This window comes from Calidris pugnax, unplaced genomic scaffold (assembly GCF_001431845.1).
Source record: "Calidris pugnax isolate Ruff unplaced genomic scaffold, ASM143184v1 scaffold60, whole genome shotgun sequence".
Classification (NCBI taxonomy): Eukaryota; Metazoa; Chordata; class Aves; order Charadriiformes; family Scolopacidae; genus Calidris; species Calidris pugnax.
Window position 1 is genome coordinate 13,548 of NW_015090831.1, and position 27,635 is coordinate 41,182.

At 40.8% G+C, this 27,635-nt stretch overlaps 2 protein-coding genes across 2 annotated transcripts; both read right to left on the reverse strand.

The window, feature by feature from the left end:
* Window positions 1-14: 14 nt before the first annotated feature.
* On the reverse strand, window positions 15-4,166 carry LOC106887551 (ly6/PLAUR domain-containing protein 6B-like). Its single transcript, XM_014941142.1, has 4 exons — window positions 4,040-4,166; window positions 2,830-2,928; window positions 1,752-1,882; window positions 15-306 (listed from the first exon to the last, which is right to left on the reverse strand). Exons 1-4 carry the CDS (start codon window positions 4,152-4,154, stop codon window positions 142-144), a joined length of 510 nt encoding a protein of 169 aa, XP_014796628.1. The 5' UTR covers window positions 4,155-4,166; the 3' UTR covers window positions 15-141.
* Window positions 4,167-4,218: 52 nt separating this feature from the next.
* LOC106887536 (ly6/PLAUR domain-containing protein 6B-like) lies at window positions 4,219-8,981 on the reverse strand. Its single transcript, XM_014941127.1, has 5 exons — window positions 8,895-8,981; window positions 6,988-7,141; window positions 5,778-5,876; window positions 4,700-4,830; window positions 4,219-4,284 (listed from the first exon to the last, which is right to left on the reverse strand). The coding sequence occupies exons 2-5, from the start codon at window positions 7,100-7,102 to the stop codon at window positions 4,219-4,221; spliced, it is 411 nt and encodes a 136-aa protein (XP_014796613.1). The 5' UTR covers window positions 7,103-7,141; window positions 8,895-8,981.
* Window positions 8,982-27,635: the final 18,654 nt, after the last annotated feature.

The window sequence follows — 27,635 nt, forward strand, 5'->3', positions numbered from 1 at the left end:
TTCCACCGTCCCCTTAAATTTGATGTAATTAAGGAGCAGCGGTGATTTCTCCTTGCACATAGTGAATCAAGCTCCTTAGGGTTCCTTACGGCCTGCAGAAAGGTGGACTCTCCCTGGAAGATGTCATGGGAGGATGATGCATCACGATAAGGTGACCATCAGGACCGACACGAGCAGGGCAACGCTGACCATCCGCCTGCTGCCATCTGAGGTTCTCCGGGCGTGCAAGACGGCAAACACGGCGTTGGTGTGGTTGGTTGGTATTTCTACGTTGCAAATCATGCCCTCGCAGCAGGACACACATTCCTGTTGGGACAAAAAAAAAGGTCACTGGGCACAGGGTAACTCAGAACAGCTTTTAGGGATGAACATATTTTTCAATTGATTGCAAAGGTTGTATCTACCACAACTTCTCTTCCACCACGGCCTTCCTGGAGTAACTCACCCTCTAGTGGCTTGGGAGCTGTGATGTGATGCTTTCCACCACTTTCCCCTTCTAACACAACCTAAAACCATGAGTTTGAATGTTTCAAATTTCAGCTAGAAAATTCTGACTGTCAAAACTCTGTTCCCATTCGTTTTTCCCCTCAAGCTTCTGTCTCCAGTGCAGCTTTGTGTGCTGAACTTCACACTTGCTCTTTTTTTTCCCCAGTTTTCTAGTGCCACAGAACCACTGACACAGCTGATTTTCAGGAGAGACTCTGAAAATAGTCTTCCTTACTTGACATTCCTTGCTGGGAAAGCCAAGAGAATGTCAATTTTTTTTATCTAATCCAAAGACATAAGAACTCTTACAGGATTAAAAGCAGCAGAAGGCAGGCTGCGTGGTCTTTTCATGCCCACAGCCCACCAGAGCCTGTTGAAATCAATGGAAGTTGATTCAAATAACATCCAAATTCTTTTATATTTAACATGGGCATTGTCTGCTTTGTCTTTGGTTTATGAAATCTTTCAAGTTAAAAATAACATTACTAACTTTCCCAACTATTAAAGAATTAGTGCATAATACTTCACTGCAGTGAATAATATGTTGGTGGGATATGCTTGATTATTCAGAATAAACTTTTACCCAGCATCCCAAGGATGGGAGAAGGCAGCAGTTCTAGCTATTTGTCATGGAACAAAACCTCATAGAATCATAGAATGGTTTGGGTTGGAAGAATCATCCAGTCCAAACCCCCCTACCCTGGGCAGGGACACCTCCCACCACACCAGGTTGCTCCAAGCCCCCTCCAACCTGCCCTTCAACCCCTCCAGGGATGGGGCAGCCACAGCTTCTCTGGGCAACCTGGGCCAGGCTCTCACCACCCTCACACCAAAGAAGTTCTTCCCCACATCTCAGCTCAATCTCCCCTCTTTCAGGGTCAAACCCTTCCCCTCCTCCTAGGACTCCCCTCCCTCATCCAGAGTCTCTCCCCATCTCTCCTGGATCCCCCTTGAGGGACTGGAAGGGGCTCCAAGGTCTCCCTGGGGCCTTCTCTTCTCCAGGCTGAACCCCCCCAACTCTCTCAGCCTGTCCTCCCAGCAGAGGGGCTCCAGCCCCTCTTCACTTGTATCTCCCTCATGTTCCTCCCTCAGTTGTATCTGGCTTAAGAATGTGGCTCTTCGTGGACACACACATCCTGGCTTTGTGTCCTGTGCCGCGTTACCCAAGCTGTGCTGTGCAGAGACACGACTGGACAGGAAAAACAAGTACTGAAATGCAACCCTCAAACCCAACCTGCTGCTCTGAAAGAAGGAGTGGTGCTTACCGTGTGGCCACTTTCCCTGTGGTGGTGGCAGCCTACGAAGTGGCATTCCTCTCCAGTGGCACATTTTTTGGTGACTGACGTACTCTTCCCATGGTCCGTGAAGAGATGAACTGTCAAGCAGTACTGAGTACCTACAAAATAAATTCACAAATGTTTATCTGCATAAAGGATGTCTTCTTTGACAGGGTTTAAAAACTTCACGCAACGTAGCAACATATTCCCATAAAAATGACTTATTTTGGCTGCATAAAGCTATTTTTCAACTTGATCAAAGTCCCATGTAGCAAGAAATTAATTACTGTTGAAATCTTGAGTTTAACTGACCCTTCAAACCTACAGAAAGGCTGCTCTCATTTAAACTACTTCTTAGCACTATCATCTACACATTTATCATCCATTCTCTATTCTTTTTTTTTTTTTTCAGCACATTCTTGCTGGTTTTGTTTCTGACACATTTCCTCGTTCCTCTAGTTCACATCTTCCCTTTTCCCACTGTTCCTGTGCACATCACTGCCAAGAAAAACGAGGAAACATATTTCCATTCTTTTTTTTTTTTTTTTTAATGTATCCATCATCCTCTCACACAAGTATGATCCCCAGTCATTCAGGTCTTGCTGCTCACCCGTGAGCCTAGAGCACAGAAACCATTATATCTCGGGATCTGTTCTCCAAAAGGAAGGGGATAAAGCTACAAAGGCGATTCTTAAGTTTGTTTGAATTTAAATTTATTCCTAGGAAGCACATAGCTATATATCTATACACACATACATATATAATAAATCAATTAATGCATGAATAAGATGTTAATAATATGTTACTATATTAATAATATCTGATATACATTGTATAAAATGGTTTATAGATACATATATATGTATAAATAATGTTTCACTCTTGCTTCTCACTCTGAAATGGTCAAAATATTCACCTCAGCAGAAATAATATGAGTCAGTATTAGTAATAACACAACTGTGTTGGCACGTTAATCCTATTCAGTTAGAATTCTCCAAGATGGCTGAGTCAGGGGAGAAACAAATTTAACTCTCTCAAAGACTCTCCTTAGCAGAGAAGCACTTACTTTCAGGACACCATCTATCTTCAGCCCATCTGTTACAGTTGTAATTGTCCACCGCGTTATCGCAGGTAAAGCACTTAAAACTGTTTGGAAATGGAGTGGCTTTAAAAGTATTAAAATAGAGTAAGTTTGGCAATATTAAGAAAAAAATATTCAAAATCATACCGTAAGTGTTCACACACACATATACTCACAAAAACCTATTACATATATTTACATATTTTCAACGATACATCACTGTTAGACAAATAAAACTGATGAAACAAGTTTTGTAGAAAGCTTTTAAACTGAACTTTAAAGCACCTCCTCCTGTTTTCATTCCCTCACAATCCAAAACACCATTTAAGCCGTGGTGGGAAAAACAGGAAAGAGAGAACACCTTATATGTATGCACAGGACAGTGCACCCGCGTGTGTGTTTGTACAGACACACAAACACAATCTACATTCAAATGGCTTTTCATTCCTTTGATGCAATAAAAACACGTCTTCAAAACCAGCTTCAGATCTTGATCTCCAGCTCTGAAGAAGCCTGAGCCCTCTGACAAAGGGATCAAGAGAGCTACTTTAAAATCTTATTTCCATTTTATAAATATATAAATTATTTTAAGGTGCACATTTCCCTAGATGCACATATATTCCTATTTTATCTGGCTGTCTCGACTGTTTCAATGATACGTGTCATGAAAATCTTCTCCCCTGAAATGAAGGGATAGGGCACTTCAGATGCTAGATAAGAGGCAAAAAAATGATGCTATTAGTGACAACTGGCTTCACAGGTCTCACAAGGTTTTTAATTACCTTCAGTTTGAATTAATTGCATACCGCACACCTATTCTTTGCCTTACAAAAACCCCCACACAATAAAAGGCAAACCCCTCTGTTCTGTGACACTTATGAGAAATCCACTGCATAATTTGCTCTGCTGGAAGACATTTCAGAGACAGAAAAATATAATAAAAGTACTTAAAATGTGAAAACTGTTGCCCTCGTGCACTCTTTAATTTAGCAATGCACGCAACTGTTTGTTTTCATTCAGTCAACTTATAAAATCTAAGAAATAAACTAAACTACTCTGGGTTGGAAGGCAAAAGTTTTATTTTAAACTTTTTAGCCTTCATATTTGAGGAAGACAAACACCTAAAAACCAAAGGATTGGAAGAATATGGCAATTAACTAAAAATCCACAAAAAAGAGTGTAACTGTCTACTTACGGTCCAGTGGAGGTCTCACGTTGTAAAAGTTGATGTTCTCAGCTGAAACCCAATTTCCTGAAAGGGTGAGGAAGGGAAGAAAGGCTCCGGCCAGCATGTGACAGAATAACAACATGCTGAGTGGTGGTGTAGAGGGAAAGCAAAACTCTCCGGCCTAGGAAAGAAAAGGCATGCATTATTTAGGGGGAATTCATCAAGAACCGGGCAGGTAGGACAATAAGTTTCCTACGAACTGCTTTGGGAACCTGGAAAATCCAGCCCGTAGGTCTATACTGTGAAGAGGGCTAATGCAAACAGGCACCAACCATGAACAATGCAAAGCTGGGCAGTTACTGCCTTCTGCTGGCCAAGAGCCTGTACGAAGCACTTCACATTCCCACAAATGTAGAAAATAAATAAATTTATTTCACCTATTTCTCCTTGTAAGCAACAGCAATCTTGGAGATTCCTTGTATTCACTTGTATCTCCCTCATGTTCCTCCCTCAGTTGTATCTGGCTTAAGAATGTGGCTCTTCGTGGACACACACATCCTGGCTTTGTGTCCTGTGCCGCGTTACCCAAGCTGTGCTGTGCAGAGACACGACTGGACAGGAAAAACAAGTACTGAAATGCAACCCTCAAACCCAACCTGCTGCTCTGAAAGAAGGAGTGGTGCTTACCGTGTGGCCACTTTCCCTGTGGTGGTGGCAGCCTACGAAGTGGCATTCCTCTCCAGTGGCACATTTTTTGGTGACTGACGTACTCTTCCCATGGTCCGTGAAGAGATGAACTGTCAAGCAGTACTGAGTACCTACAAAATAAATTCACAAATGTTTATCTGCATAAAGGATGTCTTCTTTGACAGGGTTTAAAAACTTCACGCAACGTAGCAACATATTCCCATAAAAATGACTTATTTTGGCTGCATAAAGCTATTTTTCAACTTGATCAAAGTCCCATGTAGCAAGAAATTAATTACTGTTGAAATCTTGAGTTTAACTGACCCTTCAAACCTACAGAAAGGCTGCTCTCATTTAAACTACTTCTTAGCACTATCATCTACACATTTATCATCCATTCTCTATTCTTTTTTTTTTTTTTCAGCACATTCTTGCTGGTTTTGTTTCTGACACATTTCCTCGTTCCTCTAGTTCACATCTTCCCTTTTCCCACTGTTCCTGTGCACATCACTGCCAAGAAAAACGAGGAAACATATTTCCATTCTTTTTTTTTTTTTTTTTAATGTATCCATCATCCTCTCACACAAGTATGATCCCCAGTCATTCAGGTCTTGCTGCTCACCCGTGAGCCTAGAGCACAGAAACCATTATATCTCGGGATCTGTTCTCCAAAAGGAAGGGGATAAAGCTACAAAGGCGATTCTTAAGTTTGTTTGAATTTAAATTTATTCCTAGGAAGCACATAGCTATATATCTATACACACATACATATATAATAAATCAATTAATGCATGAATAAGATGTTAATAATATGTTACTATATTAATAATATCTGATATACATTGTATAAAATGGTTTATAGATACATATATATGTATAAATAATGTTTCACTCTTGCTTCTCACTCTGAAATGGTCAAAATATTCACCTCAGCAGAAATAATATGAGTCAGTATTAGTAATAACACAACTGTGTTGGCACGTTAATCCTATTCAGTTAGAATTCTCCAAGATGGCTGAGTCAGGGGAGAAACAAATTTAACTCTCTCAAAGACTCTCCTTAGCAGAGAAGCACTTACTTTCAGGACACCATCTATCTTCAGCCCATCTGTTACAGTTGTAATTGTCCACCGCGTTATCGCAGGTAAAGCACTTAAAACTGTTTGGAAATGGAGTGGCTTTAAAAGTATTAAAATAGAGTAAGTTTGGCAATATTAAGAAAAAAATATTCAAAATCATACCGTAAGTGTTCACACACACATATACTCACAAAAACCTATTACATATATTTACATATTTTCAACGATACATCACTGTTAGACAAATAAAACTGATGAAACAAGTTTTGTAGAAAGCTTTTAAACTGAACTTTAAAGCACCTCCTCCTGTTTTCATTCCCTCACAATCCAAAACACCATTTAAGCCGTGGTGGGAAAAACAGGAAAGAGAGAACACCTTATATGTATGCACAGGACAGTGCACCCGCGTGTGTGTTTGTACAGACACACAAACACAATCTACATTCAAATGGCTTTTCATTCCTTTGATGCAATAAAAACACGTCTTCAAAACCAGCTTCAGATCTTGATCTCCAGCTCTGAAGAAGCCTGAGCCCTCTGACAAAGGGATCAAGAGAGCTACTTTAAAATCTTATTTCCATTTTATAAATATATAAATTATTTTAAGGTGCACATTTCCCTAGATGCACATATATTCCTATTTTATCTGGCTGTCTCGACTGTTTCAATGATACGTGTCATGAAAATCTTCTCCCCTGAAATGAAGGGATAGGGCACTTCAGATGCTAGATAAGAGGCAAAAAAATGATGCTATTAGTGACAACTGGCTTCACAGGTCTCACAAGGTTTTTAATTACCTTCAGTTTGAATTAATTGCATACCGCACACCTATTCTTTGCCTTACAAAAACCCCCACACAATAAAAGGCAAACCCCTCTGTTCTGTGACACTTATGAGAAATCCACTGCATAATTTGCTCTGCTGGAAGACATTTCAGAGACAGAAAAATATAATAAAAGTACTTAAAATGTGAAAACTGTTGCCCTCGTGCACTCTTTAATTTAGCAATGCACGCAACTGTTTGTTTTCATTCAGTCAACTTATAAAATCTAAGAAATAAACTAAACTACTCTGGGTTGGAAGGCAAAAGTTTTATTTTAAACTTTTTAGCCTTCATATTTGAGGAAGACAAACACCTAAAAACCAAAGGATTGGAAGAATATGGCAATTAACTAAAAATCCACAAAAAAGAGTGTAACTGTCTACTTACGGTCCAGTGGAGGTCTCACGTTGTAAAAGTTGATGTTCTCAGCTGAAACCCAATTTCCTGAAAGGGTGAGGAAGGGAAGAAAGGCTCCGGCCAGCATGTGACAGAATAACAACATGCTGAGTGGTGGTGTAGAGGGAAAGCAAAACTCTCCGGCCTAGGAAAGAAAAGGCATGCATTATTTAGGGGGAATTCATCAAGAACCGGGCAGGTAGGACAATAAGTTTCCTACGAACTGCTTTGGGAACCTGGAAAATCCAGCCCGTAGGTCTATACTGTGAAGAGGGCTAATGCAAACAGGCACCAACCATGAACAATGCAAAGCTGGGCAGTTACTGCCTTCTGCTGGCCAAGAGCCTGTACGAAGCACTTCACATTCCCACAAATGTAGAAAATAAATAAATTTATTTCACCTATTTCTCCTTGTAAGCAACAGCAATCTTGGAGATTCCTTGTAAAAATTCCTAAAAATCAACGCCAAAACAGAGCTCCTTTATATCCTACTTGAAACAGAGAGGATTGCAGCGCCAGTAAAGAAAGCAAAATGCAGACAAATGTCATTTTTGACACCAACAGCCTAGAGCCCAAGACCAATTCCTTATCTGATATAGATCAATGTATGTCTACTGACTTCAGATAAATTCTAAGTGCTCTTATCAGTGGCACAGTGTTAAGGTTCACGAGTGTAAATTAGATTTATTTCTTTTTGAGCTGCATACAAAGGAAGATGCCCAGTGACATTACACAGGTTTTGGAGAACTGTGAAGTAGAACAGTCAGAGGGATGAGAGGCATCTTTTAGGCCTGCTCTGCACATTTATTTGGGGCCCCCAAATCGACATCCTCAGTATTTTGGTAAGGCTTTAATAGAGAAGAAGAACTAATCACTGAACACTTTGGTCAGTTCGATATTTAGATGTACACACGTACGTACATACACACAGGTGTGTAGGGCAAATTGTAATGATAGTGGGGACCCAGTTGAGATATTAAAAAGCAGGATCCGAGGAAGTGGCCCTCCACCCATGCAAATTCCCAGCAGGAGAAACCAGCTGGAGTGGAGGCTCCCGCCAAACCAGAGACGTTGCTGGGAGCTGCCAAGTGCATTCATTCAGAAATCTCTGCGCAGTCCCATGTCCGTGTTACACTGAATGAACCCCAGCCCTGAACTGAAAATGCTACACAAGACCACAGCACAGAAGTCAAAGAATTTCCTTCTTTTTCCTATTTTTTTTTCCCCCAATTGACAGACGGGAATGATTTGAAAGATGATTTTGCCAACAAACCAATCAACAGAAAGTTCAACTTTATGCACTGGGATTTTAGCCATCCTACTTAAGATCAGATCTCAAGAACTTCTTGGCTGTGAGGGTGGTGAGAGCATCCTCTCACACAAGTATGATCCCCAGTCATTCAGGTCTTGCTGCTCACCCGTGAGCCTAGAGCACAGAAACCATTATATCTCGGGATCTGTTCTCCAAAAGGAAGGGGATAAAGCTACAAAGGCGATTCTTAAGTTTGTTTGAATTTAAATTTATTCCTAGGAAGCACATAGCTATATATCTATACACACATACATATATAATAAATCAATTAATGCATGAATAAGATGTTAATAATATGTTACTATATTAATAATATCTGATATACATTGTATAAAATGGTTTATAGATACATATATATGTATAAATAATGTTTCACTCTTGCTTCTCACTCTGAAATGGTCAAAATATTCACCTCAGCAGAAATAATATGAGTCAGTATTAGTAATAACACAACTGTGTTGGCACGTTAATCCTATTCAGTTAGAATTCTCCAAGATGGCTGAGTCAGGGGAGAAACAAAGTCTTGTTTTTTAAATCATGGCTTTATGAATCTATTTCAGCAGATCCTGAGAAAGCCACAGCATACCTCTACTTGCAGTGCACTTCCAACACTATTTTCTGTGGATGGACCAGATTTCTTCTCATATAGCCCAGGATCTAAGGAAGGATTAAGGAGAATCTGTGGGAAAAGCACAAAAAGTGATCGTTGCAATTCTGTCCTGAAGGAACTAATGACCTGAAACACTGTTATGTCCTTATTTAGGTTGAAAATGGAGATAGAAACTCCAAAGTGCAGTGGTTTTTATAACAAAATATTCATAGAAGCACGTGAACTACACCGTATGGCTCTGCCTCCTTGAGTGCAATCCTAATAGAGATTCTCTCCTTCCTGTGACACCCCAACAGCATAAAAGACAAATGAAAAACAAAAAATGAAGCAATGAGATTACTCAGTCCTTCCACGAGGGTGAGTTCACTTCTCTCACAGGGGAAAAACATAATTCAGGCAACAACCTGGGCAGGACCAGACTACACCAGATGAATATATATTTCATACTCAAGAGACATCCAAGCTTTCAACACATGCTGTGACCAAAATAGAAACACTAATTAAGGAACCTAAAAGAGCAAAGACAATCATCAGCCTCCAGATTAGGGGTTATTAGCGAGCTATGAAGTAAACAGGTCCCCCACAGTTCATTCCTTACTGAAACAGGAACACAAAAACGCTGGTCAAATCCCTAACACCACAGCAAAAACCAAAATCAATCTAAACCATAGTCACAGTTCTCTCCAATATTTGCACAGTGATATTCTGCAGCATTAAATATGAGCTGTTTATAACCCACTTGACTGGTCTCACTAACACACACTCAAGGTGCACATTTCAAATGTACACTTAGTTTTAGTGTTTTTTTTTTAAATTTTTTGAGAGACAAACCTGTACGTGACTGGATGCTTTTCTGCTGACAAGTCAAACCCACATCATGCTCCATCACTGAGCTGTTGCCTCCAAAGTCTATTTAATGACCCCTTAATGTTATCCAAGAGAGATGTGGCATTATCCAGGACAGGAGATTTTTGCCATCTACAGCTGAGATTCTTAAAATCAATTTTGCTCACAAAATAACCTTTTATCCCAATGTCATGAGGTGACAGAATTTCTATTCCAGCTGACAAATTCCTCCTTTTCTTTGTAGAGAGTAATTCCCCATTTTATTATCCCTTATTTTATACCCCTTTTATTATACCTTATCTGCTTGAAGGTGTTTTTGGATCGGGTTTCAGTGCTCTAACCCAGAGGAGGAAGCACCATAGTGCACCAACCCCCTTCATTATTACCCCTTATTCTGAAGGAGCTGAAAAGTTGAAGTCAAAGTAATCACAAAATGTTACGTGTACTGGAAGGAAAACACATGAGCATAATTTCTATAGGAGTATATATATAGAGAGAGAGAGAATTATGTATATAAAATAGTCAGTCTGAGAAAAAATTAACAGCTGAAGATAAAGTATATATATATATATGTATACACACACATAGAATTATGTATATAAAATACTCAGTCTGAGAAAAAATTAACAGCTGAAGATACACAAAGATGAACTTAAGAGATCTTCCATTTCCTGCATAGAGGAAAATCCTTACATGGTCATTTAAAAACCAAAATACCCCCAAAGCACAGAAGATTAAATGCAATTATACACCACTGAATTAGCCAGCTCTTCAGTAACGTCCCCTTTGCCTGACCCAGAAGACACATCCCTCCTCTCACCCTGTTTCCAGGTTGTCCTTACCCATTTCTTCCCATAGGTATGCTGGTCTCCAAGCCCTGGGAGGGAGTGATGCTCCAGCACAAATAGGTACCAATTTGCAGAGCCACATGTTCCTGGTGCTAATTACCTTCCTCTTGTGTCCCTGGATGATGAGGGATCCAGTTTTCACTGACCTTCGAGCCCTTAACACTACAGGCTGCTAGAGCACTTCTGGTAAGAGTAGGAGAAAAATCTTCTTTGTGCATCAAATTTTCAACATCCTTCTTCACGGACCCCTTGCAAAATAGCTCTGGTTTTGCCCCTCTGAATAGCACAAACAAGTTACTTTTAAATTGGCAAGCCAGTTTTAATCAAGTAGCAAATTTCAGAGTATTTGGGGCTGCTCAATAGCATTTAATTCTTGCCATTTTACCCTGCAGGAAGACAAGGTATTGAATCATTTCAATATGTAACAGTTGCAAAATGTATATTTTTTTATGTTTATATATATGTTCTGCAGAGTCTACTAGGTTGAGGAAAATTCTCCTTTACAGGGAGCCTGGTCTGTAATGTGACCTGATGCACCTGGCAAGCAAATAAAAGGCACAATTACGCTTGTGCCAGCTTTCTACAAATTCAAGCTCTCTCCTGGCTCCCCCCCCAACCAAGTTCCTATTGCTTTCCCCAGAGAAGCTCATGCCAAATGGAAAATTTCGGAGAATATAAATACAAAAAAAAAAAAAAAAAAAAAGCCTTGCATCGGTGTAAAGCACAGCGAATCGACCCCACGATCTGCCGCAGTCAAAGGTGTCCTTGTTTGCCAACCAGGGCAATAAATAATGGATGTGGTTTGACGTGCTCTTGGTTACACAGCTGCACCAGAAGCCCTTCTCAAATAAAATAGGAAAATATTGGCCAAAAAGAAAAAAAAAAAAGGCTTTCATATCTTATCCAACATCTTTAAAACGCTTATTTTCTTCAGAGCCTCTTATCTCTGGTGTGCTTTCAGATAATATTATCTAGTAGCATGAGTAAATATTTCATTATGTGCAATTAAGAACTCTCATTAATGAAGGAGAAAACTGTCACAATACAGGAGATTAATTTATATAAACAAGAGCAAACACAGAGACACCACTTTCCCGGGGAGAGGGAAGAAAACCCAAGAGGGAAGGGCTGTGAAGAATTGTAACTAAAGCCCACTTCAAGAAAACAATGAGGAATACAATGGCTGAAATAACTATTATATTCCAGAAGGTTTTAAAGTTTATCTTGCAATATATATATAATAGATGAGTAGGAAGCAGGGTGCTTGATTTCTGATTTTAATAAAATTCAAGTCTGTCTACATTGTTTTTCCTGGCAGACTCTGGGGAGGATTAGCAGATTTTAACATCAGATACGGAATGCAAATGAAACTTCCTGCTGTCATTTAGTAAGCAATTTTCAGGTGCTATTAGATAATTGCAAATGCTTATGTTAAGCTTGTTAAATACCACTTCAGGACATAAGAGTTAGAAATACATAGGCAGAAAGGTATGTATGTTAAGGGCTGAAAAAGTTAAAACCAACACCTGACATCATCAGGTGTTCCCTGCAACAAATCATAGGGGCCAAAAATGACACTTCAGCTTATCTAAAAGGATAAAAATAGCTCTTTGGCTTCCCCATTTTTTAGACAAATCCTGCCATTCTCACGTTTTCCTCTGGAGACCACTTAGTTTGATCCATAAACCACCATTTACCCCACTTCAAAACTCAGAGATTGAGTAAATGGACGGAATGAATAAGAGAAAACCTCCATTTTCCTTGGGAAACAGGTGGAGGACATTTAAAATAAAAATGGGGGGAAAAAGGAAATATTCTGAAGGATTAAAAAAAACCCACCATAAAATAGTGTTACAGATTACAGGGGGTTGGGACTAGATGATATTTAAGGTCCCTTGCAGCCCAAACCATTCTGATTCTGTGATTCTCTGATCTGCAAATTAGAACTGTTCGTTATATTATTTTCTTACTTACCGAGCTGAAGTTTCTATTTTGTGATTTTTTACCTTGCACCATGTTATTGTTAGTACAGAGTAAGAGGGAAACAGATTTTACAGGAGACTGACAGGCATCTGCAACTGGTAACGCTGCCAGAATGAGATTTCAGTTACCAACACGATTTCTTTATCTTCACCCACAGTACGTTTAACCATGGCCTGGAATTAAATTTGGTCTTAATTACCAGAAATTACAGAGTTCTGTATCTCAGATCTTCTAATAAGTAAACCACACAGAGATCTGGTAATGGCAACATCATGTAGCTTGGGGTATAATGCTGGCAGGGGAAGCTGTGACGCAAACCCATTGTGAGAGGGGATTTTGAAATCATTAATGGACAATTAATGCAATAAATCTGAGCACCACCACTGAAATGAAGCATTCACAAGGATAAAAACACATATTTGTTTTTAAACTCATACCAAAAAAAGAAGGTCCACGGACTAAAAATTGCATGACGTGACGTTACATCTCATTCCTTTTAGAGCCAAAACTGCTCAGCAAAAACTAGTCTTGAGCACTGACATTTATTTTAAAATTCAGAATCCTCGATCACCTTTGGAAAATAATTTATTCTAGCAAAAAGTCATTAATGAGAGAGAAATCTCCTATTCCCTTCTGCAAGTACATCATTTCCTCGAAGAACTGCACTTTGTCAAAGCGATGGATGACCAGAAGTTTCACACTTCGGTTTGTAACAGCTTCTATATATCACATATTCAAGCTTTAAATCTCTCCCACCTGTGCAAGGCTGGAAATAGGAACTTAATATTACTCTAGAGAAAAGAGATTATAGGAATAAGCAGCATTTTTTTCTTTCCTCAGGCTCATCAGAGCACTTCTGTAAAGACCAGTTTAACCGCCTTAATTTTACAGAATATTTTGTTAACTATCTCAGTGGATCAGATCATAATTAATTATTATTAATTAGTCAGGCCTCATTACAAGTGGTAGGAAAGAAGTTAAGCAGACTCACCTCTCTGTACACAAGCTGTAGGGACTCCAGTTTATATTGACCAGAGGCCCCAGTGAAAACCCAACCAGCCAAAACCGAAGTCAAAAAGTCAAAATTCTGATTTTCAGCATCCTTCCACAAAATTATCTCTAGACCACAGTCAATATGTAAAAGATTTCTATTTTGAATGTTTTGAATGTTACTCACATTCCCCAAGAGTACAAGGTAACACTACTGGACGTTGCAGAAGAATGAAGTTCTTCAAGACCTATTTTAGAACATGAGAAAGGTGGGACAACAGCATTGCTCCAATGAAACCAATGAAACATTTATATACCATCTGCTAATTGTTGTTAAATGGAAAATGCAGGGCTTCAGTCAGTTCGATCCAACCTCAGAAATAGGCCTTGGTTTTCATCCCTGTTTTTCCAAGTGAAATCCTATTTCTAACACAAACTGTGCCCAAAATACAAAGTTACATACATCATAAATTCCATATACCATCCTAGACAAAACATAAGACATTCCAGACAACAGAAATAAGGACCTACACCATTTCCATTTGTGAAGTAAACATTACACTCCCTTTCTAATGAAAATGTTGCTTTTACTTTCCCAGTAATAAGACAATGGTCATCAATGTCCTTCTGCCGCCACTTCATGCCAGTTTAGGACAGTGGCACAAACTCATCCACGCTGCAATTGAGAAAACCCACACACAGAGTCAGGCACTGGTTTATACTGGCAGGGTTTAACGTGTGAAATGTACAGTGCTGGCACCTGTCTGATACTATCTTGGCCTCATGTTTATATCAGCTTTTTGTTACTACGCAATCCTTGAAATCATAAACAACATCACCTCCTGCCATGCACCAGGAATGACTGGGAATCCCAAAGGACAGATATCAGCAGTTCCCAGTTCTGCTACACTGTGGGACCTTAAAGACCACCCAGTGCCACCCCCCTTCCCTGGGCAGGGACACCTCCCACCACACCAGGTTGCTCCAAGCCCCCTCCAACCTGCCCTTCAACCCCTCCAGGGATGGGGCAGCCACAGCTTCTTGGGGCAACCTGGGCCAGGCTCTCACCACCCTCACAGCCAAGAAGTTCTTCCCCACATCTCCATCTCCATCTCCCCTCTTTCAGGGTCAAACCCTTCCCCCTCCTCCTAGGGCTCCCCTCCCTCATCCAGAGTCCCTCCCCATCTCTCCTGGAGCCCCTTGAGGGACTGGAAGGGGCTCCAAGGTCTCCCCGGGGCCTTCTATTCTCCAGGCTGAACCCCCCCAACTCTCTCAGCCTGTCCTCATAGGAAACAATTGAGAAGAAGCTTTTATTCAGAAGCTCCTGAACTCATTTCAAGAGCTAGTAAGCCTAAGAAATACACATTGAAAATGTAACTTTAAAAGCAGAAATCTCCTGCAGGTTCTATTTTCATGGCCTACATGATGTTTATGTTAATTAAGAGGACTGATTTGCATTGCAAATGTGCTGGAGGCATGGACAGAGTGAAATTCTCATTATCATCAAGTCAATAAAGAATCTACTACAGGGTAACTGTCCAACCAACACAGAATCTTAGAATGGTTTGGGTTGGAAGGGACCTTGAGGATCATGTAGTTCCATCCCCCTGCCCTGGGCAGGGACACCTCCCACCAGACCAGGTTGCTCCAAGCCCCATCCAGCCTGGCCTTGAACCCCTCCAGGGATGGGGCAGCCACAGCTTCTCTGTTTCTATGATTCTGTGATTCTAAAAGTTGGCCAGACATACAGATATAAAAAGTACCTCCCTTGAAAGTACATTTCCTACAGAGCTGCACCACAGCCCAGTGTCACATATCATCCAAAACATTGCTAACAGTGTAACACAACCAGTTTCCAGCAGAAAATTCATCATAGTGTCAGTGATTACACTTCTGAAAAATGTTTTGTGCACAAAAATCCCCTCCTCTTCCACGTTGCTCATCCACATTTCTAAGGCACATACTTTCAGTCACTGAAAACTCACCAAGTATTTGAGTAATTCCCATTACTCAGCCTTGCCCGACATGAGCTGATACAACATCTCAAGCAAATGTAGTTCTCAGTAGATGAACCCAAATTGTGCATTTCCCCCCAGTTTTCTCTTTGAAGTCTCAGACTACTCCATCCATCCATACTTCAAATATGGCTTCCTAAATTACAGACAAAGATTCTTCTCTACTTGAGGTGCAACCACTAATGTAGAAGAGATGATGAAAACCCCACTTCCAAGCATAAGGTTCTCTGTTTGCAGGACTCTGGGTTCTACAACCCCTTTTCTAGCTGAACTTTTCAATCCCATTATTTGCCACCGAAGGGTGAGCTGAGAAGCTGGCAGGGATGAGAGTGCTTTTGATGATGTCTCTTAGGAAAATCTTGATATACCTAGAATCATAGAATTGTCTAGGTTGGAAGGGACCATTAAGACCATCTAGTCCAACCATCAACCTAACTCTGATAAAAACCAGCACTAAACCATGGAACAGGCTGCCCAGGGAGGTGGTGGAGTCACCATCCCTGGCTGTGTTTAAGGGCCGTTTAGATGCAGTGCTGAGGGACATGGTGTAGGGGAGGACTTTGTAGAGTAGGGTGGATGGTTGGACTCGATGATCCTAAGGGTCTCTTCCAACCTACACGATTCTATGATTCTATGATTCTATGTCTCTAAGCACTGTCAACACACATATTTTACAGCATTGTCTTCTTCAGGAAAGATTTACCTGGAAGATACATCCAGGGGTAAATGAACTCTGCAAAAGCAAGAGATGAAAGGGAGTAAGAAGAGAAAGCCTTTATTTTTCTACGAGTAGTAACGAAGTCTGTTTCAATTCCTTACACAGTTACAAACACAAAAAGGCTTCAGAGTCGTTAGTTTGTTTTAAAATGCTTTAAATGAACGAGGCTTTAATAAACTGCTGACCCATCCAATCTGACCCAGTGTGAGACAGCATTTACTTCCTGTCAACACTCTAATCCAGACAGGTGAAAACAGCAAAAAGCAAATCTCAATTTTTACTCCCCGGGAACTGTTCCCCACAAGCAGCGTTTGGCACAACCTCTTATTTGAACAGCCTCACTCTTGTTGCATCAAGAGCGAAAAGTGATTTGCCCTCAATTCCAAGGGAGGGACAAGCCAAACATGAAAAAGCTGCCTTCTGCAGCTTCACAAAAGCGGTGTTGACATATAGGCCATACCTGCGACTACAAAACCCCGACGCTGCCCTGTTTTCTTCCTCTAAGGCTCAAATTTCTGGAGCAGAAGCATACAGCTTCCACCTCTATAGACACAACCTGGCATTAAGCACTAATAATTAAATATAATGATATTTAATTAAAGTTATTTGAAAATAATTACTTCTGTACAGCTTCTCTCATTCCCCTTCACCATAAACATCCATGCTCTAGAACTGGAGTCATCCCTGTGACTCCCAGCATCCATGGCAGCTGGAAGGAAATCACATTTTCACATTACTCGTTCCATCTGCTGGAGGCTGAGCCTTGAATATTATAGTAGTTCACAGAATCACAGAATGATAAAAGGTTGGAAGGGACCTCTGGAGATCATCTCCTCCAACCCCCTGCCGGAGCAGGTCCACCCAGAGCAGGTCCCACAGGAACGTGTCCAGGTGGGTTTGAATGTCTCCAGAGAAGGAGACTCCACCACCTCTCTGGGCAGCCTCTTCCAGGGCTCTGCCACCCTCACAGCAAAGAAGTTCCTCCTCAGGTTTAGGTGGAACACCTTACATTCAAGTTTGTGCCCATTCCCTCTTGTCCTGTCCCTGGGCACCACAGAAAAAAGCCTGGCCCCATCCTCCTGACACCCACTCTTGAAGTATTTATAGGTGTTGATCAGATCCCCCCTCAGCCTTCTCTTCTCCAGACTAAAAAGACCCAAGTCCCTCAGCCTTTCCTCAGCAGAGAGATGCTCCAGGCCCCTCATCATCTCTGTAGCCCTCTGCTGTCCCCTCTCCAGCAGTTCCCTGTCCTTCTGGAACTGGGGAGCCCAGAACTGGTCCCAGTGCTCCAGATGGGGCCTCCCCAGGGCAGAGCAGAGGGGCAGGATGACCTCCCTCCACCTGCTGGTCACACTCTCCTTTATGCCCCCCAGGATGGCATTGGCCTTCTTGGCCACAAGGGCACATTGCTGCCTCATGGGCATCCTGTTGTCCATGAGGACACCTCAACAATAGTTGAGGAAACATTCCCAGGATTCAGAAAAAAACCCAAACATCCATCATTTCTGGCCTTCTCACCATTGCCCAGGACAGACTTACAGCATTTCATAGCATTTTTTTTCCTAATATTTTTCACTAAAGTGTGACCATCTTGCGAGTTTTTTTTATAAAAAGCATGAATTGAAACAATGCAGAGGACACGGAGTCAAACCATTTCCAGCACCAGCCATTTGGGATGAACAGCGTCCAGCCAGTCCCTTCAATTTTCCCAGTGTAGCTCCCACTTATCTCCATAGCAATAATTCAATAATAAGCACTGGTTATCTTACAAATCTTAACCATTTGGAATGGTCCTGTCCTCAACTTAGTATCACATTGAATATTGGAAGGAAAGAGGTTAAAAAAACCCCAACACTCTCAACCCATTTTATGGCCACCAAAGGGACAGAGGTGGACAGAGATGAGAAGAATCTTCTCATCTCTTCATGTTGCAAAAGATCTAGTGACTGGGGGGGCGATTCATGGTCTTTGTTCTACAGAAAGCAGCCAAGCATCTTGGTTTCATCTAGAAGAAATGTTCCCCTCCCCTGACACACATTTTCCCATTTCTCAGCTGTTTCTTTCTTTTTTTCCCCCCTTATCTCTTCGGTGTGATGCTATCGAGGCAGTGAAGTTTTCTCACTTGCTAGAGGAGGTTACCTAAGAGTTTTATAATTGAAGTGACACAACTGCTTCTATTCAGTACCATCCCAGCTCTGTGGGATATTTTCCAAGCACAGTAAGGCTATTTACACTTTGAATTGTCTTCCCCACCTTTGCATTGTTGAAGTCCTCTCTGAGAAGAAATCACCTTTATCTTCTAGATATTCTGAGCAGGGACTGGCTTGTATTCTCAAAGCCCAATACTTCATCAAAACCTCACACCTTACTCAACTCAACGGAATAATAAAACAAAACATGGGAAGAAATTTACAATCTGAACTAAAGGATAGTTTTCATTCAATTAGAAGAGCAATGGAAAGAGACAAAGTGCTCTCTCTACCTCTGCACTTACCTGCCCGAGAGACGACGACACATTCTTAAATAAATGGGTAACAAGCAAGAATGCTTCTGGGTGGGGAGATTTATTCACTATACACATGGCCTGCCACGTGCAGGATTCCATTTGACAAATTAAGAGTTGGCAAATTTTCTGTTTCCTTCATTTTCTGTTCACAATTCAACAGTAATGCTCAACAGGAAAGCACTACAAGTAGGAAAAATAAATAATCCTGCTTTTCTGAAAATAAGAGATCCCTGGCAGGTCAGGCAATACTGACTAAAAACCTAAAACTTAGCGTTGTATTTTTTGAAGCAAATGCCAATTTCTGCATCTGAAATATCATTAGTTGTTCTGCAGGAGAATTTATTTGGAGATCTACGAATAGGTGTGAGTGGACTAAGCTCAAACTCAAGAGCCAAATGCTTTATTTGCCTTTTTTTACAAAAAAATGCATTTCTACATCACCTGATAACTCCCCTTTTCCACCCAATGCCACATCCATTACCAAGAAAGAAACTTTGACTACTGATAAAGCCTACCTGCTAGAAGACATCTAAAATACTACCCAATATTTGCACTCTGCGTTTCAAAACAGGTGCCCAACTCACCAAAAAGGGTGAATAAATCGTTTATTGTGGCCGTTTCTCTTTATTGTGCTTCTCATAGGCTATAGGCCAGTTCCAAGAACTATCAGATGCCATTTGAGTAAGCCATCCATATAAATGAACACAGATGAAAACTCGCCTTACTACTGTTCCCCTCTAAACAGAAAGCAATTCACTGGGGGAAAAAACCGAAATCTTATTCCTTTTGTGTAGGGGAGCTCACATTCTAACTCTTCACAATCAAAGGCACCATGTGCTTTTTTCATAAGGTTATACTCAGAGCCTTGCAGAAATCCTTTGTATAACCTCGGGTGTATTTGAGGCAGCTAGGTCATTATCAAATTAGTGCCAGGAGAAATTGGAAAGAAAGACACAAGAAACAAAAAATCACCAGTAAGGAAAAAATAAAAAAAAAGCCTCCCCAGGGCAGAGCAGAGGGGCAGGATGACCTCCCTCCACCTGCTGGTCACACTCTCCTTTATGCCCCCCAGGATGGCATTGGCCTTCTTGGCCACAAGGGCACATTGCTGCCTCATGGGCATCCTGTTGTCCATGAGGACACCTCAACAATAGTTGAGGAAACATTCCCAGGATTCAGAAAAAAACCCAAACATCCATCATTTCTGGCCTTCTCACCATTGCCCAGGACAGACTTACAGCATTTCATAGCATTTTTTTTCCTAATATTTTTCACTAAAGTGTGACCATCTTGCGAGTTTTTTTTATAAAAAGCATGAATTGAAACAATGCAGAGGACACGGAGTCAAACCATTTCCAGCACCAGCCATTTGGGATGAACAGCGTCCAGCCAGTCCCTTCAATTTTCCCAGTGTAGCTCCCACTTATCTCCATAGCAATAATTCAATAATAAGCACTGGTTATCTTACAAATCTTAACCATTTGGAATGGTCCTGTCCTCAACTTAGTATCACATTGAATATTGGAAGGAAAGAGGTTAAAAAAACCCCAACACTCTCAACCCATTTTATGGCCACCAAAGGGACAGAGGTGGACAGAGATGAGAAGAATCTTCTCATCTCTTCATGTTGCAAAAGATCTAGTGACTGGGGGGGCGATTCATGGTCTTTGTTCTACAGAAAGCAGCCAAGCATCTTGGTTTCATCTAGAAGAAATGTTCCCCTCCCCTGACACACATTTTCCCATTTCTCAGCTGTTTCTTTCTTTTTTTCCCCCCTTATCTCTTCGGTGTGATGCTATCGAGGCAGTGAAGTTTTCTCACTTGCTAGAGGAGGTTACCTAAGAGTTTTATAATTGAAGTGACACAACTGCTTCTATTCAGTACCATCCCAGCTCTGTGGGATATTTTCCAAGCACAGTAAGGCTATTTACACTTTGAATTGTCTTCCCCACCTTTGCATTGTTGAAGTCCTCTCTGAGAAGAAATCACCTTTATCTTCTAGATATTCTGAGCAGGGACTGGCTTGTATTCTCAAAGCCCAATACTTCATCAAAACCTCACACCTTACTCAACTCAACGGAATAATAAAACAAAACATGGGAAGAAATTTACAATCTGAACTAAAGGATAGTTTTCATTCAATTAGAAGAGCAATGGAAAGAGACAAAGTGCTCTCTCTACCTCTGCACTTACCTGCCCGAGAGACGACGACACATTCTTAAATAAATGGGTAACAAGCAAGAATGCTTCTGGGTGGGGAGATTTATTCACTATACACATGGCCTGCCACGTGCAGGATTCCATTTGACAAATTAAGAGTTGGCAAATTTTCTGTTTCCTTCATTTTCTGTTCACAATTCAACAGTAATGCTCAACAGGAAAGCACTACAAGTAGGAAAAATAAATAATCCTGCTTTTCTGAAAATAAGAGATCCCTGGCAGGTCAGGCAATACTGACTAAAAACCTAAAACTTAGCGTTGTATTTTTTGAAGCAAATGCCAATTTCTGCATCTGAAATATCATTAGTTGTTCTGCAGGAGAATTTATTTGGAGATCTACGAATAGGTGTGAGTGGACTAAGCTCAAACTCAAGAGCCAAATGCTTTATTTGCCTTTTTTTACAAAAAAATGCATTTCTACATCACCTGATAACTCCCCTTTTCCACCCAATGCCACATCCATTACCAAGAAAGAAACTTTGACTACTGATAAAGCCTACCTGCTAGAAGACATCTAAAATACTACCCAATATTTGCACTCTGCGTTTCAAAACAGGTGCCCAACTCACCAAAAAGGGTGAATAAATCGTTTATTGTGGCCGTTTCTCTTTATTGTGCTTCTCATAGGCTATAGGCCAGTTCCAAGAACTATCAGATGCCATTTGAGTAAGCCATCCATATAAATGAACACAGATGAAAACTCGCCTTACTACTGTTCCCCTCTAAACAGAAAGCAATTCACTGGGGGAAAAAAACGAAATCTTATTCCTTTTGTGTAGGGGAGCTCACATTCTAACTCTTCACAATCAAAGGCACCATGTGCTTTTTTCATAAGGTTATACTCAGAGCCTTGCAGAAATCCTTTGTATAACCTCGGGTGTATTTGAGGCAGCTAGGTCATTATCAAATTAGTGCCAGGAGAAATTGGAAAGAAAGACACAAGAAACAAAAAATCACCAGTAAGGAAAAAATAAAAAAAAATCCAAACACTACTAATGGAAAAAAAAAACCTCAAACACTATTAAGGAAAAAAAAAACAACCAAACACTAGTCATGGAAAAAAAAAAAACCAACCCAAACACTAGTAATGGGGAAAAAAAAACCCCAAACACTAGTAATGGGAAAAAAAAAACCCAAACACTTGTAAGAAAATAAACACTAGTAGGAAAAAGACAACAAAAACTACTGCATACCCTTATTTATTATTATTGTGAGTCTCTTCAGGTCTACATTCTTTCATCGGGCTGTACAGATTTCCCTCAGCACCTGCAAACATCATATGAAAAGGGCAAAAGCGAAGAAGTATAAAGAAACACAGATGTCAGGCCATTTCATTTTGCAGGATTTGTGGGATTTCAGTTGATTTAATTGTTGTCTCTTCGGACTGACAATATGTAAGTATTTCAACATGTCTTTCAATACTCTGCCTTAATGGATGAAGAGCAGATTTTTTTCACTTGATTTTATCCCGTTAGATAATACCTTTTTTAAAGAGGTGGGTTTTTTTAATGTCAGGCTTCTTGCCTGTAAAGCAGGGATGTTGTTTGTTGGGAGGTGGTTCAGATCTGTGTCACGAAGTAGGAGTTGGGAAACTCTCTTTTCTCCAAAACTGCCCGGCAACGAGCCCTTTCAGGGAAGAACAGGCCAAGGTCTCAGCTTACAGGGATAATTCCTCCTGTAGATATTCACCCTCCTTCCTGACAGTCTGCAATTCAGGGACTTCCAGGGGCAGAGAGAACATAGGTATCTCGGTGTTTAATTGCCTGTCCACGGCTTGGTTAATTCAACTGTCCATGGGTTATTACTGGGCAGGTTTTGAACCCATCTGGAGTTTTGGTAATTGCAACATCCGACGGCAATAAATGTGTGTACCTTTTGAAGAGGTACTTCCTCCTCTTTGTTTTAAACCAGCTGCCTGTTTCGTTTTATGGCATCTACTCCTGCTCTGGGACAAATCACGACACCGACCACTGGTGGCTTCCTTCCCCAGAACTTGCCATGATTTACTTGGTGTCTGCCACATCCCCCATTCAGTTGTCTCTTTTTCTAAGTGGGGAAAAAAAAGGAAAAAAAGCTCCTTTTCCATAGAAGTTGAAGATCTTTGTCCACCCTTATTGTCTTCTGCACATTTTTGGTTTTGTTTTTTTTTGTTAATAGTATATATTTTGAAATCAAGGAAAAAGCAACCACTAAACAAACATGGGTACACTACAAAGGGGGAGAGACAGACACACAGACACACATCACCCTTCGTACCTAAACTGAAGGAAAAATTTAGTTTTTAGGGCTGCTAATAATACATTAAATTTCCTTTTGTTAACTATATTCATTTTCACATTAGGTCCTGCAATACACCAATTATCCACAGATTAGAAATACACCTTTTTAGAGATAAAATGACTTTCAGAAATTGTCAGTTGAGAAGTCCTACATGTAATTCCTCAAAATATATTCTGTGAACATCCACAGACGAATAGAGTTCCAGAGGGTAATTTGTAGCCTATTGCATTCAATCTGATGCTTCTAACACCATGCATGGATTATGCAGAATTTGACACAAACTTAAAATTAATTATCTGTGTGGAGAACTTACAGCTGTGTATAAACAATATAAGAACATAAATGAAACATTTTCAAACTCAGATCTTTGATTCCAAGTGTCAGTCTGGAGCAAAAAATTACATCTGAGCTATAGTATTAAATCTTCCAAACATGGCGGCTTCAGAGTCGTTAGTTTGTTTTAAAATGCTTTAAATGAACGAGGCTTTAATAAACTGCTGACCCATCCAATCTGACCCAGTGTGAGACAGCATTTACTTCCTGTCAACACTCTAATCCAGACAGGTGAAAACAGCAAAAAGCAAATCTCAATTTTTACTCCCCGGGAACTGTTCCCCACAAGCAGCGTTTGGCACAACCTCTTATTTGAACAGCCTCACTCTTGTTGCATCAAGAGCGAAAAGTGATTTGCCCTCAATTCCAAGGGAGGGACAAGCCAAACATGAAAAAGCTGCCTTCTGCAGCTTCACAAAAGCGGTGTTGACATATAGGCCATACCTGCGACTACAAAACCCCGACGCTGCCCTGTTTTCTTCCTCTAAGGCTCAAATTTCTGGAGCAGAAGCACACAGCTTCCACCTCTACAGACACAACCTGGCATTAAGCACTAATAATTAAATATAATGATATTTAATTAAAGTTATTTGAAAATAATTACTTCTGTACAGCTTCTCTCATTCCCCTTCACCATAAACATCCATGCTCTAGAACTGGAGTCATCCCTGTGACTCCCAGCATCCATGGCAGCTGGAAGGAAATCACATTTTCACATTACTCGTTCCATCTGCTGGAGGCTGAGCCTTGAATATTATAGTAGTTCACAGAATCACAGAATGATAAAAGGTTGGAAGGGACCTCTGGAGATCATCTCCTCCAACCCCCTGCCGGAGCAGGTCCACCCAGAGCAGGTCCCACAGGAACGTGTCCAGGTGGGTTTGAATGTCTCCAGAGAAGGAGACTCCACCACCTCTCTGGGCAGCCTCTTCCAGGGCTCTGCCACCCTCACAGCAAAGAAGTTCCTCCTCAGGTTTAGGTGGAACACCTTACATTCAAGTTTGTGCCCATTCCCTCTTGTCCTGTCCCTGGGCACCACAGAAAAAAGCCTGGCCCCATCCTCCTGACACCCACTCTTGAAGTATTTATAGGTGTTGATCAGATCCCCCCTCAGCCTTCTCTTCTCCAGACTAAAAAGACCCAAGTCCCTCAGCCTTTCCTCAGCAGAGAGATGCTCCAGGCCCCTCATCATCTCTGTAGCCCTCTGCTGTCCCCTCTCCAGCAGTTCCCTGTCCTTCTGGAACTGGGGAGCCCAGAACTGGTCCCAGTGCTCCAGATGGGGCCTCCCCAGGGCAGAGCAGAGGGGCAGGATGACCTCCCTCCACCTGCTGGTCACACTCTCCTTTATGCCCCCCAGGATGGCATTGGCCTTCTTGGCCACAAGGGCACATTGCTGCCTCATGGGCATCCTGTTGTCCATGAGGACACCTCAACAATAGTTGAGGAAACATTCCCAGGATTCAGAAAAAAACCCAAACATCCATCATTTCTGGCCTTCTCACCATTGCCCAGGACAGACTTACAGCATTTCATAGCATTTTTTTTCCTAATATTTTTCACTAAAGTGTGACCATCTTGCGAGTTTTTTTTATAAAAAGCATGAATTGAAACAATGCAGAGGACACGGAGTCAAACCATTTCCAGCACCAGCCATTTGGGATGAACAGCGTCCAGCCAGTCCCTTCAATTTTCCCAGTGTAGCTCCCACTTATCTCCATAGCAATAATTCAATAATAAGCACTGGTTATCTTACAAATCTTAACCATTTGGAATGGTCCTGTCCTCAACTTAGTATCACATTGAATATTGGAAGGAAAGAGGTTAAAAAAACCCCAACACTCTCAACCCATTTTATGGCCACCAAAGGGACAGAGGTGGACAGAGATGAGAAGAATCTTCTCATCTCTTCATGTTGCAAAAGATCTAGTGACTGGGGGGGCGATTCATGGTCTTTGTTCTACAGAAAGCAGCCAAGCATCTTGGTTTCATCTAGAAGAAATGTTCCCCTCCCCTGACACACATTTTCCCATTTCTCAGCTGTTTCTTTCTTTTTTTCCCCCCTTATCTCTTCGGTGTGATGCTATCGAGGCAGTGAAGTTTTCTCACTTGCTAGAGGAGGTTACCTAAGAGTTTTATAATTGAAGTGACACAACTGCTTCTATTCAGTACCATCCCAGCTCTGTGGGATATTTTCCAAGCACAGTAAGGCTATTTACACTTTGAATTGTCTTCCCCACCTTTGCATTGTTGAAGTCCTCTCTGAGAAGAAATCACCTTTATCTTCTAGATATTCTGAGCAGGGACTGGCTTGTATTCTCAAAGCCCAATACTTCATCAAAACCTCACACCTTACTCAACTCAACGGAATAATAAAACAAAACATGGGAAGAAATTTACAATCTGAACTAAAGGATAGTTTTCATTCAATTAGAAGAGCAATGGAAAGAGACAAAGTGCTCTCTCTACCTCTGCACTTACCTGCCCGAGAGACGACGACACATTCTTAAATAAATGGGTAACAAGCAAGAATGCTTCTGGGTGGGGAGATTTATTCACTATACACATGGCCTGCCACGTGCAGGATTCCATTTGACAAATTAAGAGTTGGCAAATTTTCTGTTTCCTTCATTTTCTGTTCACAATTCAACAGTAATGCTCAACAGGAAAGCACTACAAGTAGGAAAAATAAATAATCCTGCTTTTCTGAAAATAAGAGATCCCTGGCAGGTCAGGCAATACTGACTAAAAACCTAAAACTTAGCGTTGTATTTTTTGAAGCAAATGCCAATTTCTGCATCTGAAATATCATTAGTTGTTCTGCAGGAGAATTTATTTGGAGATCTACGAATAGGTGTGAGTGGACTAAGCTCAAACTCAAGAGCCAAATGCTTTATTTGCCTTTTTTTACAAAAAAATGCATTTCTACATCACCTGATAACTCCCCTTTTCCACCCAATGCCACATCCATTACCAAGAAAGAAACTTTGACTACTGATAAAGCCTACCTGCTAGAAGACATCTAAAATACTACCCAATATTTGCACTCTGCGTTTCAAAACAGGTGCCCAACTCACCAAAAAGGGTGAATAAATCGTTTATTGTGGCCGTTTCTCTTTATTGTGCTTCTCATAGGCTATAGGCCAGTTCCAAGAACTATCAGATGCCATTTGAGTAAGCCATCCATATAAATGAACACAGATGAAAACTCGCCTTACTACTATTCCCCTCTAAACAGAAAGCAATTCACTGGGGGAAAAAACGAAATCTTATTCCTTTTGTGTAGGGGAGCTCACATTCTAACTCTTCACAATCAAAGGCACCATGTGCTTTTTTCATAAGGTTATACTCAGAGCCTTGCAGAAATCCTTTGTATAACCTCGGGTGTATTTGAGGCAGCTAGGTCATTATCAAATTAGTGCCAGGAGAAATTGGAAAGAAAGACACAAGAAACAAAAAATCACCAGTAAGGAAAAAATAAAAAAAAATCCAAACACTACTAATGGAAAAAAAAAACCTCAAACACTATTAAGGAAAAAAAAAAAACCCCAAACACTAGTCATGGAAAAAAAAAAACCAACCCAAACACTAGTAATGGGGAAAAAAAAACCCCAAACACTAGTAATGGGAAAAAAAAACCCCAAACACTAGTAATGGGAAAAAAAAAACCCAAACACTTGTAAGAAAATAAACACTAGTAGGAAAAAGACAACAAAAACTACTGCATACCCTTATTTATTATTATTGTGAGTCTCTTCAGGTCTACATTCTTTCATCGGGCTGTACAGATTTCCCTCAGCACCTGCAAACATCATATGAAAAGGGCAAAAGCGAAGAAGTATAAAGAAACACAGATGTCAGGCCATTTCATTTTGCAGGATTTGTGGGATTTCAGTTGATTTAATTGTTGTCTCTTCGGACTGACAATATGTAAGTATTTCAACATGTCTTTCAATACTCTGCCTTAATGGATGAAGAGCA

What these genes read in the sequence shown, in the direction of transcription:
- LOC106887551 (XM_014941142.1), bottom strand. Translation starts at nt 4,154, where the DNA reads ATGTTGTTATTCTGTCACATGCTGGCCGGAGCCTTTCTTCCCTTCCTC. An exon ending in AGATAGATGGTGTCCTGAAA is followed by an intron (nt 1,883 to 2,829) that starts GTAAGTGCTTCT and finishes TTTATTTTGTAG; the next exon opens with GTACTCAGTACTGCTTGACA. An exon ending in ACAGGGAAAGTGGCCACACG is followed by an intron (nt 307 to 1,751) that starts GTAAGCACCACT and finishes TTGTCCCAACAG; the next exon opens with GAATGTGTGTCCTGCTGCGA.
- LOC106887536 (XM_014941127.1), bottom strand. Translation starts at nt 7,102, where the DNA reads ATGTTGTTATTCTGTCACATGCTGGCCGGAGCCTTTCTTCCCTTCCTC. An exon ending in CGTGAGACCTCCACTGGACC is followed by an intron (nt 5,877 to 6,987) that starts GTAAGTAGACAG and finishes ATACTTTTAAAG; the next exon opens with CCACTCCATTTCCAAACAGT. An exon ending in ACAGGGAAAGTGGCCACACG is followed by an intron (nt 4,285 to 4,699) that starts GTAAGCACCACT and finishes TGGATTTTCCAG; the next exon opens with GTTCCCAAAGCAGTTCGTAG.